The sequence below is a fragment of the Centrocercus urophasianus genome, unplaced genomic scaffold, assembly GCF_019232065.1.
Source record: "Centrocercus urophasianus isolate 14NV4802_14NV808 unplaced genomic scaffold, USGS_Curo_1.0 seq_13, whole genome shotgun sequence".
NCBI classification, from domain to species: domain Eukaryota; kingdom Metazoa; phylum Chordata; class Aves; order Galliformes; family Phasianidae; genus Centrocercus; species Centrocercus urophasianus.
Genome location: NW_024884475.1, coordinates 36,527,582 through 36,541,119, shown reverse-complemented (window position 1 = coordinate 36,541,119; position 13,538 = coordinate 36,527,582). Strand labels below are relative to the sequence as shown.

The 13,538-nt window shown below is 42.6% G+C and overlaps 3 protein-coding genes across 3 annotated transcripts in view; 1 reads left to right on the top strand and 2 right to left on the bottom strand.

The window, feature by feature from the left end:
* Nucleotides 1-742, bottom strand: part of SPATA5 (spermatogenesis associated 5) — a gene marked incomplete at its 5' end in the record, with an annotated part of 180,366 nt that extends 179,624 nt beyond the window's left edge. Inside the window, one exon of the mRNA XM_042812455.1 lies at nt 256-742. Within this exon, the coding sequence (XP_042668389.1) occupies nt 256-742 (487 nt within the window). The remainder of the gene's footprint in view (nt 1-255) is intronic.
* Nucleotides 743-12,514, top strand: NUDT6 (nudix hydrolase 6). Its single transcript, XM_042812454.1, has 5 exons — nt 743-763; nt 859-1,126; nt 5,430-5,485; nt 8,712-8,766; nt 11,208-12,514. Exons 1-5 carry the CDS (start codon nt 743-745, stop codon nt 11,594-11,596), a joined length of 789 nt encoding a protein of 262 aa, XP_042668388.1. The 3' UTR covers nt 11,597-12,514.
* The window catches only part of FGF2 (fibroblast growth factor 2), a 40,467-nt gene continuing 35,072 nt past the window's right edge, over nt 8,144-13,538 (bottom strand). Inside the window, exon 3 of the mRNA XM_042812398.1 lies at nt 8,144-12,274. Coding sequence (XP_042668332.1) covers nt 12,089-12,274 — 186 coding nt within the window. The 3' untranslated portion in view covers nt 8,144-12,088. The remainder of the gene's footprint in view (nt 12,275-13,538) is intronic.

The following is a 13,538-nucleotide window of genomic DNA, read 5'->3' as shown; positions in this document are numbered from 1 at the left end:
GCTCTGCACACGGGACACGTGCCGCACACCCCGCGCTCCCACACGAGCACGCCCGCAGGCCGCGCCTCAGCAGCACGGGCCGCGCACGGACAGAGCGCGTTCCCGTGGCACCGAAGGCCGGGTGAGCAGCCGGGCCCGCGTGCCGTTTACCAAGCAGACCTCACGTCTGCCGCAGCGAAAGGCCGTCGGTGCCGACGCCGCTTCGGGGCGGCAGATCCCGGCTTCAAGGCCGTTCCCACCGTCCGGGCCGCATACCTGCCTGCACCGCCTCGGCGACGTGCAGCAGCGGCGGCCCGCCCTCGGCCCCGCCGGCCAGCGGGGAGCTCCCGCCCGGGGCCGGCCGTCCCCTGCTTCTTCGCCGGGCGGCATGGCCGCCCGGCGGCCGCCGCGCAGTGCTTCCGGAGGCGGAGGCCGGCACCGCCCCCGGGGCGGCCGCTTCCCGCCGCTCCATGGCGGGGCCGGCGCTGTGGCGGGCGCTGCGCGGGGCGCGGGGCCGGGGGCCGGCGGCGGGGGGGGGTCGGGGCAGGCCGCAGCCTCGGCTGGACAAGTATGGCGGGGTGAGCGTGGAGCTGGCCGAGCTGCGCTGGCCTCGCCGCCGGGAGCGGGCCGCCTTCGGGCGCTGGCTGCGGGGCAAGTGGCGGACACGGGGTCGGCGCGGGCGGGGGAGGTGGGTGCGCGCGGCCGGGCGAGAGCGGCGCCGCGCTGCCGGTAATCTAATGCCGCTTACAGCGTAACGCTGCTGATGCCGCTCTGCCTCCCCCTGGCACGTATTTATTAGGCCCGGAGCGTCGGGCCTGAGCGTGGACGTCCCTGCAGAAACCCTACCTTGCGCGCCACTGGAAGCCGGCCGGCTGGTAGTCTGTCCTAAACTTCTCGTCTCCAGGCCTGCGGCCTGACCGGTGGCCCCGCGTTTCTCTTCCAGCCTCGGTCGCCCAGTGGCAGCAGGAAGGCCGGGTCGCCGTCTGGCTCCACGTTCCCATCCTCCAGAGCGGGCTGGCGGCCGTGGCCGCGTCGCAGGGCTTTGACTTCCATCACGCGGAGTCGGGCTCGGCCACCCTGACGCGGTGGCTGGGCGAGGGGCCCAGCAGGCTGCCCGCCTTTGCCAGCCACCAGCTGGGAGTCGCAGGTGAGTGGCACGGAGCTGCCGCGGGAAGGCTGGCAGCAAGTGTGGGAATAGCGATAGGAACGTAGGATTGCTCCACCGATCTGCCCTGAGTGCATTTGTGCGTTTCTCAATCTTCTGATTTCTGCAGCCATTCCAATTGAGGAAAAAGTCTGTGCACGGGGCAGACGGAAGTGGCAGTGATTGCTAAGGAGCTAGCGCAGCTGTTGGCTACAAGTGTCACAGTCCAGAAGCTGCTCTGACATATCTGTGTAACAGGGCTATGTCCCAAGCACCTGGACAATACCCAGGCCCATCTAGACCTCCCCCCAACCACTGCTGGAAAGGTTGCTCTAAAAAGGAAGGAAACTCAGGACCAAGAAGACAGTGTCCCATTTCTTACACATCACAGTGCAAGGAAGTAATGGTGAGCCAAAACCACAGTCAGCTTGAACTCAGCCTCATCAAATGTGCATGCTTCTGCCTTCCTTCTCAGCATCATCCACAGACACAACTGTCAGACACATCACTCAGCAATTTCTTGTAGGCTGGTGATGATGGCTCAGGCCGTGCCAGCCCGGTACAGGTTGTGGCATATGGCAAGTATGGCAGAGCACATCTCCCCCTGAATGTCCTCACTTTCTCGGTCTTGGCCGCGAGGGGCCGAGTGACCCTTCTTGCTGTGACAGGAGCTGGGCTGTTGGCAGCAGGCCAGGTTGAAAGCGAGCATTCAAAAAGCAATGGCTTCAATTACCAAGTGGTGCTGTAGTCAGTGTGAGCTTGCGGCTACAAAGCCAGCAGAGGGCAGCGTGGAAGCTGAAGGCAGGCTGGGTTTTTCAATGGGCATGTTAGAGCATGTTTTCCTGGTGGACGAAAATCTCACCATTAAAATATGTGGCATTAAACTCGAGTTAAGATAATGCATTAAAAAAAAAAAAAAAAAAAAAAAAAAAAACCGTATTAGCACTTTTATTTCTCGCATTTTTGAGGAAATATGACTAACTGAAAGGGGATTTTTCTGCAGTAGGTTGTGCATAGCTGAAAGTGCTGCCTAAAAGAAACCATGCAGTGGGAGTGTTGTGGCCCGGGTGGGTTGTCAGGAAAGGCTCTCTGTAAGAAAAATCAATTTGGAAAAATTATAGCAGGAAAACCTGCACTTTCAAAATATCATTTGCTGATTTGCTATTGTGTTTTTTATCGCTTCAGTTACATTCTGTGAAAATAGAAAATGAAATATCTGAGAAAAGAAGCAGTTTAATAAATGGGAAGATAGGGATTTCATAGTTTTTGCACATATATAAATACTACACAATAGATAACGTATATAGCGTGCTACTGCTTTTCAAATCTGTCTATTCTTATCCATGGCTGAAAATTCTTTTAACGGGTGAAGACCTCAGAAAGGCATTTGGTGAACTAAGCTGACATTTCTGCATATGAAAGCAATTATTGCAATAATATTTTTATGTTTTATGCACCATCAGTGGATGTGGAATACACTGCAGGAACGCACCAAGCAGTGTGGACATCACCTGGCATGTGTTTAACCTGTCATCTTTCTACCCCATCAAACAGATCCTGGGTAGCAGAAGCATTTTGTTCTATTTTTAACTCATTTTATTCTAATACCAAAATATTTAAATATGGTCACACTTAACATCAGCAGTGTGCATGTGCCAAACTCCAGGTGTTCTTATTTCTTGTGCAAAAAAAACTCTGTGTTTTAGAATAATCACTTAGGGATTAATGGGCATGGTGGTGATGGGCTGATGGTTGACTAGATGATCTTAGCAGTCTTTTCCAACCTTCATGACACTATGATAGCTTCTGCAGTAAGGAGAAACAAACTTGCTGAGAGTCCTCATCTCAGCACTATGGCCAGCCAGCTAAAGACAAGGCTTTGTCCCTTGAGCATTCTGGAGATCAACAGCAGAGCCTGCACTGCCAAGCAGACCAGCAGCTGTTGTTGTACTGTCTGTGGCTTCCCACGCGGTGAACACGGCACATCCAGGGCTGCTGCCTTACCCTCAGCCAGCCAAGAGATGACAAAGGTGTGAATAAGCAAGGTCAGGCCATATTGGCTAGACTAGATCAGAATCGCCAAGAAGAGAAAGTAGCAAATGTTACTCATAGGGTTTGGCCATTATTGTTTAGAAATAGTGGAATATGTGATGCATCTCTGGCTAACTTACTGCATCCGTTCGTAGGCGGCAGGATTTTCCAAATATGTAAAGGGACAGGAAAGCTTCTGGTGAATGAAATGATCAAGGCGTTTTTGAAAAGCACTTGGGAAGTTCTCTGCCATCCAGAAAGTGACATATTTGTAAATATGCCCCATAGCAATGGCATAAGAGAAGTTGAGAAGGAAGAGTAAAGTGAAAGAAGCTTTTACTTAAGGAACTGTATGGAGCGAGCCGCTGCACGAAGGTCAGCCTGCTGGGAGGATGCCTTATGTAGTCATGGCTGTCCATGCAATCACAAGTGATTTAAAAGAAGGCACCAGGCTGTTTTACAAATCAATACCTGCTGCTGCTTGGTCGTGTTTATAAAGCAAGCCCTCAGGGGTGCTTGCCAGACAACCGGTCTGCTGTTATGAACATCTTGTCACATGCTTACATCAACTGTAAATAAAACTGCCAGAGGGAAGGTATTTTTCCCCTCCATTACTTATTATGAAGTTGTCTCAGGGCTTTTAAACATAAGATTCTTACCTACCAACAAAAAGCAGTCAAAAGAAATCAGCGTTATACCGGTGACTGCTTGGTTAGTCTCAAGCGTCAGCCTTTCTGGAAAGGCATCCTAGGGCTGGATGATTTCAAGAGTGGAAGTTCTCAAAACCAAAATCTGAGCCAATGGGCAGAGCCTGGCCTCACTGATGCTGAGCAGGTGTGGCCCAGTGAGCTGCACAGGGACTCTCAATTTTGGTTGGCAAAACAAGACCAGAGAGCGAAGCCTATCAGTGCTTACTTCTCGCTTTGCATTTAATTGTCATCTCTTAGAGATTCTGGATATCTCAGAGAATTTTATGGCCAGAAACTACATTCACAGGCATCAGATTTTGGGGAAAAAAATGAGTTCTTCCTGTCTGGTTCATACTGCAGCATCCTGTCTTCAGCAGTCCACCTGTGTCTCACCAAACCATCAGGCTAAAAAAGGCTTTTCTAGAAAATAATCCCTGCAATCACAGCATGCATCAAAAACTCCCACTTCCCTTTTTTCCCCTCTTTTGATCAGTACAGTACTTGAACCTGGGCATTGCTAAATATTTACAAGAGAAATGAGATCATTGTCACAAATAATGGGAAGCAGATTCGTGACTACCCTCTTAAAGCACATCCTTTGACATATCTTGAAGGAGAACTAGTATTTCATTTTTTAAGTATTCCTCCTACACATAATTCTACCATGTATTTTTTTTTTTTTTTTTTAAAGAAAGATGTTTTGTGCTGGACACTCATATCTTAATGATTCCTTTCTGTGGAAATATTTCTCCATAGCATTTTAAATGTGCATATCATCACAGAGCTATCCATATATTCTTCCTCTTGCTGTACAGTGCCAGAAGCACTTTTTACCCACTAATTTTAAACCCACGTATGACTGATGTGGAAAAGGACCTGGTAAGCTGCACCGCTGTACTTATTCTGCTCACCACAGCGCACGGCTTTAAAATCAGAATGCCTGTTTTAAAGGGAAAACATTTTTACACTATGACTAATGAGAGTGACATGATGCTTAGACATGCAAGCACTTGGGTTTTAAACAGTAGGAAAACTCACTCTGTGGGAGAAATTCCTGGGCTCAGCATGAGGATGCACGGAAAAGCTGAATTTCTCATTCATACATTCTAATAGATGTAGTTCTCTAAGTGAAAGCATCATTTTTCCACTTGGGAGCAATGGTCTTTGATTAACAAGTTAATCAGAGACTGTGCACTGTCATCGGTTGTTTTACGGGCAGTGGAGTATGAGTCTGTTCAGTTGCTGGAATTTTTTCCTCAGCAGTACACGTCAGCCCCCCAAGTATTAAGATTTGAGTGTTATCAGCCAGAAAACACACTTACTGCTTCATTGTAAGCAGTTTTGTCATGAATTTCACTGGAGAAAAGTTCTTGCCCATCCTGGCTATTTGGCCAAAATAAGGAAAAAAAATCTCTTATTTCAGTAAGATTACACATTCCTGCTGAAGAAAGCAGCACTGCTGGGTTATCTGTAGACATTCTGCTCTTGCATTCTTTAGGTCTGCTAACGATCATTAGGGGTTTGTCACACTTCATCAAAACACGTTAAATTGTTCAACATCTTTTTCAATATTGTCTCTCTAATAGGTGCTGTATTGGATGAAAACAATGGAAAGGTGCTGGTTGTACAAGACAGAAATAAGGTAAGTTTGCTACAGGGCTGTAAAATGGAGAAGTTCATTTAGGTTTATATGGTTTGTCCTTTCATCAAATTCATTTAGGCGAATGATGCCAGCTAAGGTCCACAAGCATGAAGACAGGCATGTGCATGCATGCTCATTTGTATTGCATTTGTGTTTATCTTACTTGACGATTTTTAACATTCATTAGTAGTGCATTAGATTAAAAAGCATGATAGGTAGAAAAACGACAAGTAATGTAGTTGGTTACTACTAAAAAGCAACAGTATAAGTATTCCAGGTGCTAGCATATCTGTACAAAAGAATACCTACTTCTTCCTTGATGAGCATTCAGTTTGCAGTTCCCAGTACTGTGAAGATGTACCACATCACTGGCTTTGTCCTTCCTCTGCCACACCACATGGGTTAGAAGAGTCCAAGAAACCCACTCTGTTTCTTGGCTTCATCACCCCCTACCCCTTCTGCTTCGTGTTTTATGTTTCTCCTATAACTGATCCAGGAGTACCTGAGCTTATGTTTGGATCCATGCAGATCTCTAGAAAGCACTCACAGCTTAAAGCAGATTTTGGGAGACTGTGATTTTGCTTGGTTTCTGAAATTCCAGGCATATTTGTGGGATTAAATAAGCAATGCCATGGTTGGCCATGACCTGTAAACCACCTGTGTAAAGCAGGTGTAAAGATTGTGAATTTCTCACAAACCAAAGTGCTTGACCTCACTACAAAGGATGCCAAACCAGAGAGTGTTAGTGTGGTGGGGGTGGGTTATGTGATGTGGCTTGAGGTAACCGAGCATCCATCACTGCAAATTTCTTCTAGCAACTATCAAGCTAACCTAGGTTTTAACACAGAAGTGCATAAAGCTCACTAGCTCATTTGCAGCTGTCTCTGCTAGTCTGTTTAAAATACATTTAGTTTACACTGTGCTTTGAACAGACAAAGGATCTTTCACAAATGAAGTAAGCATCTCTAGGACAGCAAGGTTATTTGCAGTTTTAACATGGAAAAAAAAAGTCAAAATCTCTACATGCTAACTGAAGTTCACAGGGTTGCATCATCTTTATAGTTCAATCTAAGCCAAAATCTCACTGGCTATATTGTTATGCTTTTCCTGAAATAACTACTAAAGAATTCTTCTTGGAAACCAAGTTAACCATCACTTCATGGTAACACAACAGTTAATGAAAATGTGTTTTCACTGGCAGATTCATTCACTGAACTTGCAATGCAAATTGGGAGGAAGAAAAGCATCCTTTTCTTGTTCCATATAGATTGCTGACTGTATATTTGTACTTACTGTACAGTAAAATTTCAAGGACTTCTCTACAACGAGATCTTCAGGCTTTCATTCAATAATTACCAATTAAAGCATAAACACAGTATGCAAGGCATAGGCTCCAGAAATGGTTCTAAACCCAGAAAGCCTCTAAGAAAAGAACAGTATGTAATACAAATACTCCATTTGTTTTTCCTTAACATTTCTGTGCATGTAACAGTGAGAAATTGCACGCTGACCTTTCAATAAGTACCTTAAATAAAAGAGATCTCAAAGAGTAAAAATGGAAGCTACATATTCTGCAACCTCAAAGGAAGCAGTAGCTTCCTAAGCCCATGGGACAACAGATTTTTAAGATTTAACTTGCTAACACTGAGTTATTGCTAAAGCTCAACCACAGCCATTTTAAGTGCAAATATCTCAGTCCAGTTTTACAGTGAGACATCAGATATTCTGTTGAGGTTCGACATCCAATTCTATACTCACCAGAATTTGCTTCCTTACCCTCTGGTCCCTGAATGTAACAGGACCAAGTACAGCACCACACTCTTCTCTGGCTCCATCTGAAAGGTGGGATGACATTCCAGGTCAGCTGTTTCTGCTTACCTTTGTAGAACAAAGCTGTTATTACAGTGGGTGAGCTGAAAGGAGAAAAGTGATTGTTTCTGTCTCTTCTCCTTACAGCTCATTTTTATTTTTTTATTTAAATTAAGTATAAAAACTGAGGTGTGTGAATACCCATACAGTTCTTGTGCAGCAAGCAGTTACCTCAGTGCAAGCAAATTGGCTCAGACAGTTATTTGCCAATGCCAGTCCCACCACTCTTCTCTCCTCCTTCCTCCCAAATGAACCACTTCCCCGAAATGGGTAATTACAGATTATGGTCTGGAAGGTTCAGAAATTTTAAGTTTATATGCAGCTTTATAATAGAAGCTTGTGGATTTTTAAGAGCTGTTTGGGTTTCATCATGAAAGGACAATTCCACTGCACACACAGCAAGATTTCCAGGATCTGAAAGCAAATCTTAAAGCCAGCAAATCTATGTACTTTCCATCTGCACTATTTTTAATCTATTACTCTCAATTCCTATTCAAGCCCTTTATGAGTGCCCAGAAAAAAGCATTTTCCAATGTAATCAGTGGAAATTAAAATCAATCCAAATACTGTTTTTAAAATCCTCTTTCCTTCTTTTTTTTGCTAGCATACATTTTTTTCTGCATTAGTTTCTAGTTGAAGGTTAGTTAACTTCTTCTTATATACATATTTATTAAGGAAAGGAATAAAAAGTGGTATGTAAAATAAAATCCTGCAGATCTTTGTGCATTTGCCAGAGGTGTAGGAACGAGGACTTCGTAACCAGTATCGATTACAGCACCACGTCTGCAGTTCTGTTCTAAGTACTGAACTTTATTGCAATTCCATAAATGCTTCTTTACATAAATCACACACAAGGCCTCGGTTTTGGAACTCCATAAAAACAAGTGACAGGTTGCACAAAATGGTTATTACAGACACACACAGTCATCTTAAAGCCAGTGCAGTATAGAACAGTACTAAATCATACCTGTTTGTAAGATTAAATATATATACATTTTTTAAAAAGCCAGAAACATGGAAGTGGGATACATTAGTGATTAAATATAAGAGTATATAGTCTATAGCAGCTTTTTAAAATATTCAACTACTATCTAGTTATCTAGCAGCAACATTGTCTAATGATTGTTAGACAGTTTGTTTCAGTCAGTAGATGTTTTGTTCCAATATTTCATACAGACTGTAGATGTCTCTGATCATCACATTAGCAAGAAAAAATAGTTTCTACTGAAATCTTTACTGACATTTGTAAGAGTAATTACAATACCTCAACTTCACATAATGTGTTAACTGTCACCTTTCGTATTCCAGAGTACAAAATAGGCTGCATACTTCATTAATATTTTTTTCTCCAATGCAGACCATAAGTGGATGGAAATTCCCAGGAGGTCTGTCTAATCCTGGTGAAGACATTGGTAAGTTCAACAATAACAGGTCAGACATCAATGGAACTACAAAGACATTAACACTGAAATACACAGTGACCCACATCACTCCTGTGACTACTCACTGCCTTGAAATAGTGGCCAATGGATTAAGTGACACGATCTTATGACGTGAAGGTTAGGGTGAGATCATATTGAGGGCAGGGAAGCGTTACAACATCTCCATTTTTGCACAGGTTCTCTAAGTACTTAAAGCCAACTTTCATAGGTTTGTTGGGTATGTAGCAGTAAAAGTAAGAAGCACAGAGGACTTAAATAATCAGCAGATAACAAAACGTAAAAACTGAAATCACAAGTCCTCAGCTCACACTGCAATCCAGGGCAGGGGGCTCAGAGACGTCCTGGGCAAAAATCTAAAATTTCCAGCTTTCAATATTTGTGTGCAAAACAGCAATAAATACACGTGCTTCCTTCCACCCTCATCCACTGATTTGCTTACACTAACAGCTCTTGGCACAGGACCGGCGTAAATGCAGTTCCTGATGTTTGGGGCCACCTACTTTGAGGTGACATAAGGCACTTCTGCATTAAGAAACAATGCTGTTTTGAGGACAGCTATTTCTACCTAGCATAGCACAAGTGATGCTCAACACAGCTGCTGCACTTACATTCAAAGGTGAATGAACAAGGATGTGTACGAAGAGATAGAAGATTGTGCTTTTGTCCTTGTATTTCACCTCCTGAAACTACAATCCACAGACTGGTTAATTCTTAAATTATACTGCAGTTATTAGGTAGGTCTTAGTTTCAAAAGCTAAACTCACAGTTATTTAGCCCACATCTGTCTTCAGATAGGAATATATTCTTCTAATAAGTGAAGTTTGACAAAAACGCTGCCCAGAGCAATGCAGAAGCTCTACAAACAGTACTGATACCTTAAAATCTGTTTCATACCTTATCTTAGCAGTGATCCTATAGCAATGTGTGGAAAGCTTCTATTCCAATTCATTATTTCAACACACGGAGAAAGTTGACTTGTAGTTTTTGCAACTCTGGAATCACATTTCAACTGCATTGTCAAACAGTGATAGAAATCAAAATTCTTTGTTCAACACTGCAATTACGTTCAGCACAATGGAATGGCTTCATGCTTTTTAAAGAACCCCCAACACTGTTTGTTGCCTAGCCAGACACTCTTGCCCTTAGAGTAAGAGGATCTGAGCCAAGAGATACCAGAGGAGCTTTTGTAGTGAGGGAAAAGAATAACTAGAATGAGAGACTGCTTCACTAGGGCAATTCTGAGTACCAGCAGCCATCCCTCAAGTAACAGGTGAGATTATGGATGGAGCCTGGATGTAAATAGTAAGGACCAGGAAGAAACAAATCACTCAGAGCTCCCCTCCTACCTCTGCTTAACAATATCATAATAAATGCTATGGTTCTGTGCATCACATTTCAATATTACCAAAGAGATAAATTAGTAATGAATAAAATAAAAAAAATTTTTACTTTTTCCATCACTTATATGAAATCTTATAAACTCACCCAAGAGTCCAAATTTTAAGCGGTGTTACAACGCTTGAAAATCCTGTGATTATTGAAGCAACAAAATACATTACTGCTAACTTTAATGAGAACAAATTGATTTGCACAAGTAATCTGAATAGCTTCATAATGGAGATTATGCAAATAGAATAATCTGTGTGCTTCGCTTATTTCTGAGATTCAAGCCCTACTGTTTCTTCTAGTTTAAGTGTCATATTTAAAATACATACATTAAAACAGAAAAAGAAAATGGCACTTGATCTAAAAGAAAAGCTCAAAGCTTAAATGAAATCTCTGTTCAGTTTTTCTCACCATAGCCTGCCTTGGCATTCTGCCCAATCTCAGTTGTTTACCTTCTTTGACCATTTCTGTGCAATGCATCCTTATAATAAAAATCACTTGCCCTAGGGAGTTTGCTTTGCAACACTTTTAAACCAGAGGACTGCAAGGGCCACCCTGGGCTGTGTACAGTGCAGTCTCCCTAGGCATTAGTAATGGCACATGAGCATCTTTCCCTATAGCCAGTTGCCTTGTAATTAAAACTGCAGTGAAAGTTACAAACACAAATGTTCTGCAGGCACTAGGTATTAATGGGCTTCCAATCCCCCAAAGGCCTCTATATATTTGATGTTAAACTTATGCAGAACATTCTACTGCAAGATAGAAGACAAATTTCAAAACTACACCCTGGAGACAGTATTACGGAAAGTTTCTTTCATCTTTTTGTAGCATATGCAAAAGAAAGGTAGTTTGCAATTAGTTTTGTTCAGGGACCAAAAAGTTAGCTTGTCCTTGTGTAGAAAGGCAAACAAGCTCTGCATTTTGAAAAGCTTGCTAAGCAGAAGAGAAGATGTTTATTCTGGGATCAAAAGGTTTAAAGAGTGTATGTTCTTATATATATTCAAAGAATTGCTCTCTTTGCCTAGGAGACACGGCAGTTCGAGAGGTTTTTGAAGAGACTGGCATCAAGTCAGAGTTCAAGTCCATCCTAAGCATAAGACAGCAACACAAACACCCTGGAGCCTTTGGGAAGTCAGACATGTACATCATCTGTCGCCTGCAGCCCTCCTCCTTCACCATCAACTTCTGCCAGCAGGAATGCTTGCGGTGTGAGTGGATGGACCTGGACGAGCTTGCCAGGACAAAACATGCTACTCCCATCACGAGCAACGTAGCTAAGCTGTTACTTTATGGATACCGGGAAGGGTTTGATAAAATTGATATAAGCATGAGAGAGTTTCCAGCTGTTTACACAGGCCGCTTCTACAAACTATACCACAGGGAGCTGCCTGAATCCTACAGAAACATTACATGATAGCAACAAATTTCACATAATTATATTAATAATTTAAAATTTTTATTCAGAGTTACTTAGACCATATTGAAATTATTTGTGGACTTATTTTTGAGAAGAAAAAAAAATCAGTATTTATTCTCTAATAAGCTACAGATATATAAATTATTTTAAATGGCAAGTTTTCCTGTTAGCGTGCATCAGTTAGTTTCCCTTTACTCTGTAAAGTGAATATAAAGTAAATAAAATAGCTCTATAGAAATCTCTAGCAGAAAATAGAGGTGTTACTGATCCTGAAAATAGATTCTCTACATAATTTTACCTCCACACACACTGGCACAATAGGTTTACAGAGCAGTATGAAGACAGGAAGAAACATTCATGTTTTAACCTTTCTGCAAAAGTAGCTGATATCAGCAAACAACAGCTTCTATTTTTACTAGTTTGGTGAGGAGCAAGAAACTCTGCCTCTTAAAGTGTAGTGTGGCATACGTTCAGAACCCACCCTGCAAATCAGCTTTTAGCAGACATTGGAAGAAAAAGGATAGCTTTCTGTCCAGGTCCAGTTTTTGGTCCGGGTTTGTACTGTCCAGTTCTTTTCAGTGCCACATACCAATCAGAGTACTTCCGTGACCGGTAAGTGTTATAGTTATTAGATTCCAAACGCTCAAAAAAGAAACATTCTTCTGTTGCACATTTCTGAAAGAGAAAAAGAAAGGGATTATTTGATACTTCATCACAACCCAGCACTTGGTCTGATTTACAGGACTAACTTATGATATTAACTTAGCAGTACATTCAGATTTAAGAAATTTGTATGAAATGTTTCATGCTTAAAGAAAAATACAATAACTGTTAATGTAGTGTTTAAAACACCTACAAAAATAATTTTTAACTATGACTCATTAATTGTCTTTAATAAAGGCAAAGCAGATTCTATCCTGGTTTTGCTTCTTTCTGTCTGAAATATAGTCAGGTGTAAGGAGAGCCATGTCTATCAGCACTGACTGACAGATCCCAACTCCCAGGTTGTGCACATTCATATTCGCAGTATTTTCCTACAGTCACCAGAGAGAAGATGCTCAGCTGCACTAAGCTGCTCAGAAAGTTGAGCCTGCTTTAACCAACAATGCAATGTAGTTCAATCCACACATCTCTGCACTCAGTGGAAACCAACGCTCCCCAAGAGTGACCATGCTGAAGAGAAAGTATCTTAATTTTCTCATGATTCCATTCAGATCAGTGAGATCATTTAAGAAAATTCTTGCAATAGATGATGCTCAATTCACAAGTTTCCTTGGATGCCTATTATGTCCCAGTGGAGAAAAAACCTGGCTAATGGAATTGTGTCTGGTACTTAGAGCTACTGACAGTCAAGAGAAAGCAGGACAGTTTAACTGCAGTTATCCCATAGCATATTCACAACAAGAAAAAAAAAAAAAGATTATCCCTGTCAATCAATAATCTTGTTCCAATAGCATAAATAGCACCAAATTTGCCTGCAGAACCTATACTTTAAACAAGAAAAATACACTCAAATGAAAAGACGGATGAAGTTCAACACTGCAATTAATTTACTGGGGGAGGGAGAGCACCGTTATACACGTTTACCCTGAAAAAGAGTTTGGGATGCCTGGAGGAAGAAGGAAACATGCAAAAACTCGGAGAGAAAACAGGAGATGTAAGGAAATTTCCTATACAAGCAAGCAAATCTTAGCTACAGTCTTCTGGTAATATTCATCAATAGATAAAGTAGCTGTACAATCAATGAATATACAGATGATACAGTATATCCAGGAGTTTGGCTGATGTAATTATCATACTAGAGCAGGAAAGAAGAACACTCATCTTACCCTGGGCTCACGTGGTAAACTCCAGTGGAGTGGATCTCCAGTAGGGATCCTTCCCCCCTGGCAGCCAGCTCTTAAATGGGTCTAGGAGAGGTGCAGCCAGGCTCCACCCC

Excerpts from the sequence above, each read along its gene's own strand:
- NUDT6 (XM_042812454.1), top strand. The coding sequence starts at position 743 with ATGCCGCTCTGCCTCCCCCTG. Across the intron at positions 1,127-5,429 it reads CCACCAGCTGGGAGTCGCAG|GTGCTGTATTGGATGAAAAC; the intron begins GTGAGTGGCACG and ends TCTCTCTAATAG. Across the intron at positions 8,767-11,207 it reads TAATCCTGGTGAAGACATTG|GAGACACGGCAGTTCGAGAG; the intron begins GTAAGTTCAACA and ends CTCTTTGCCTAG.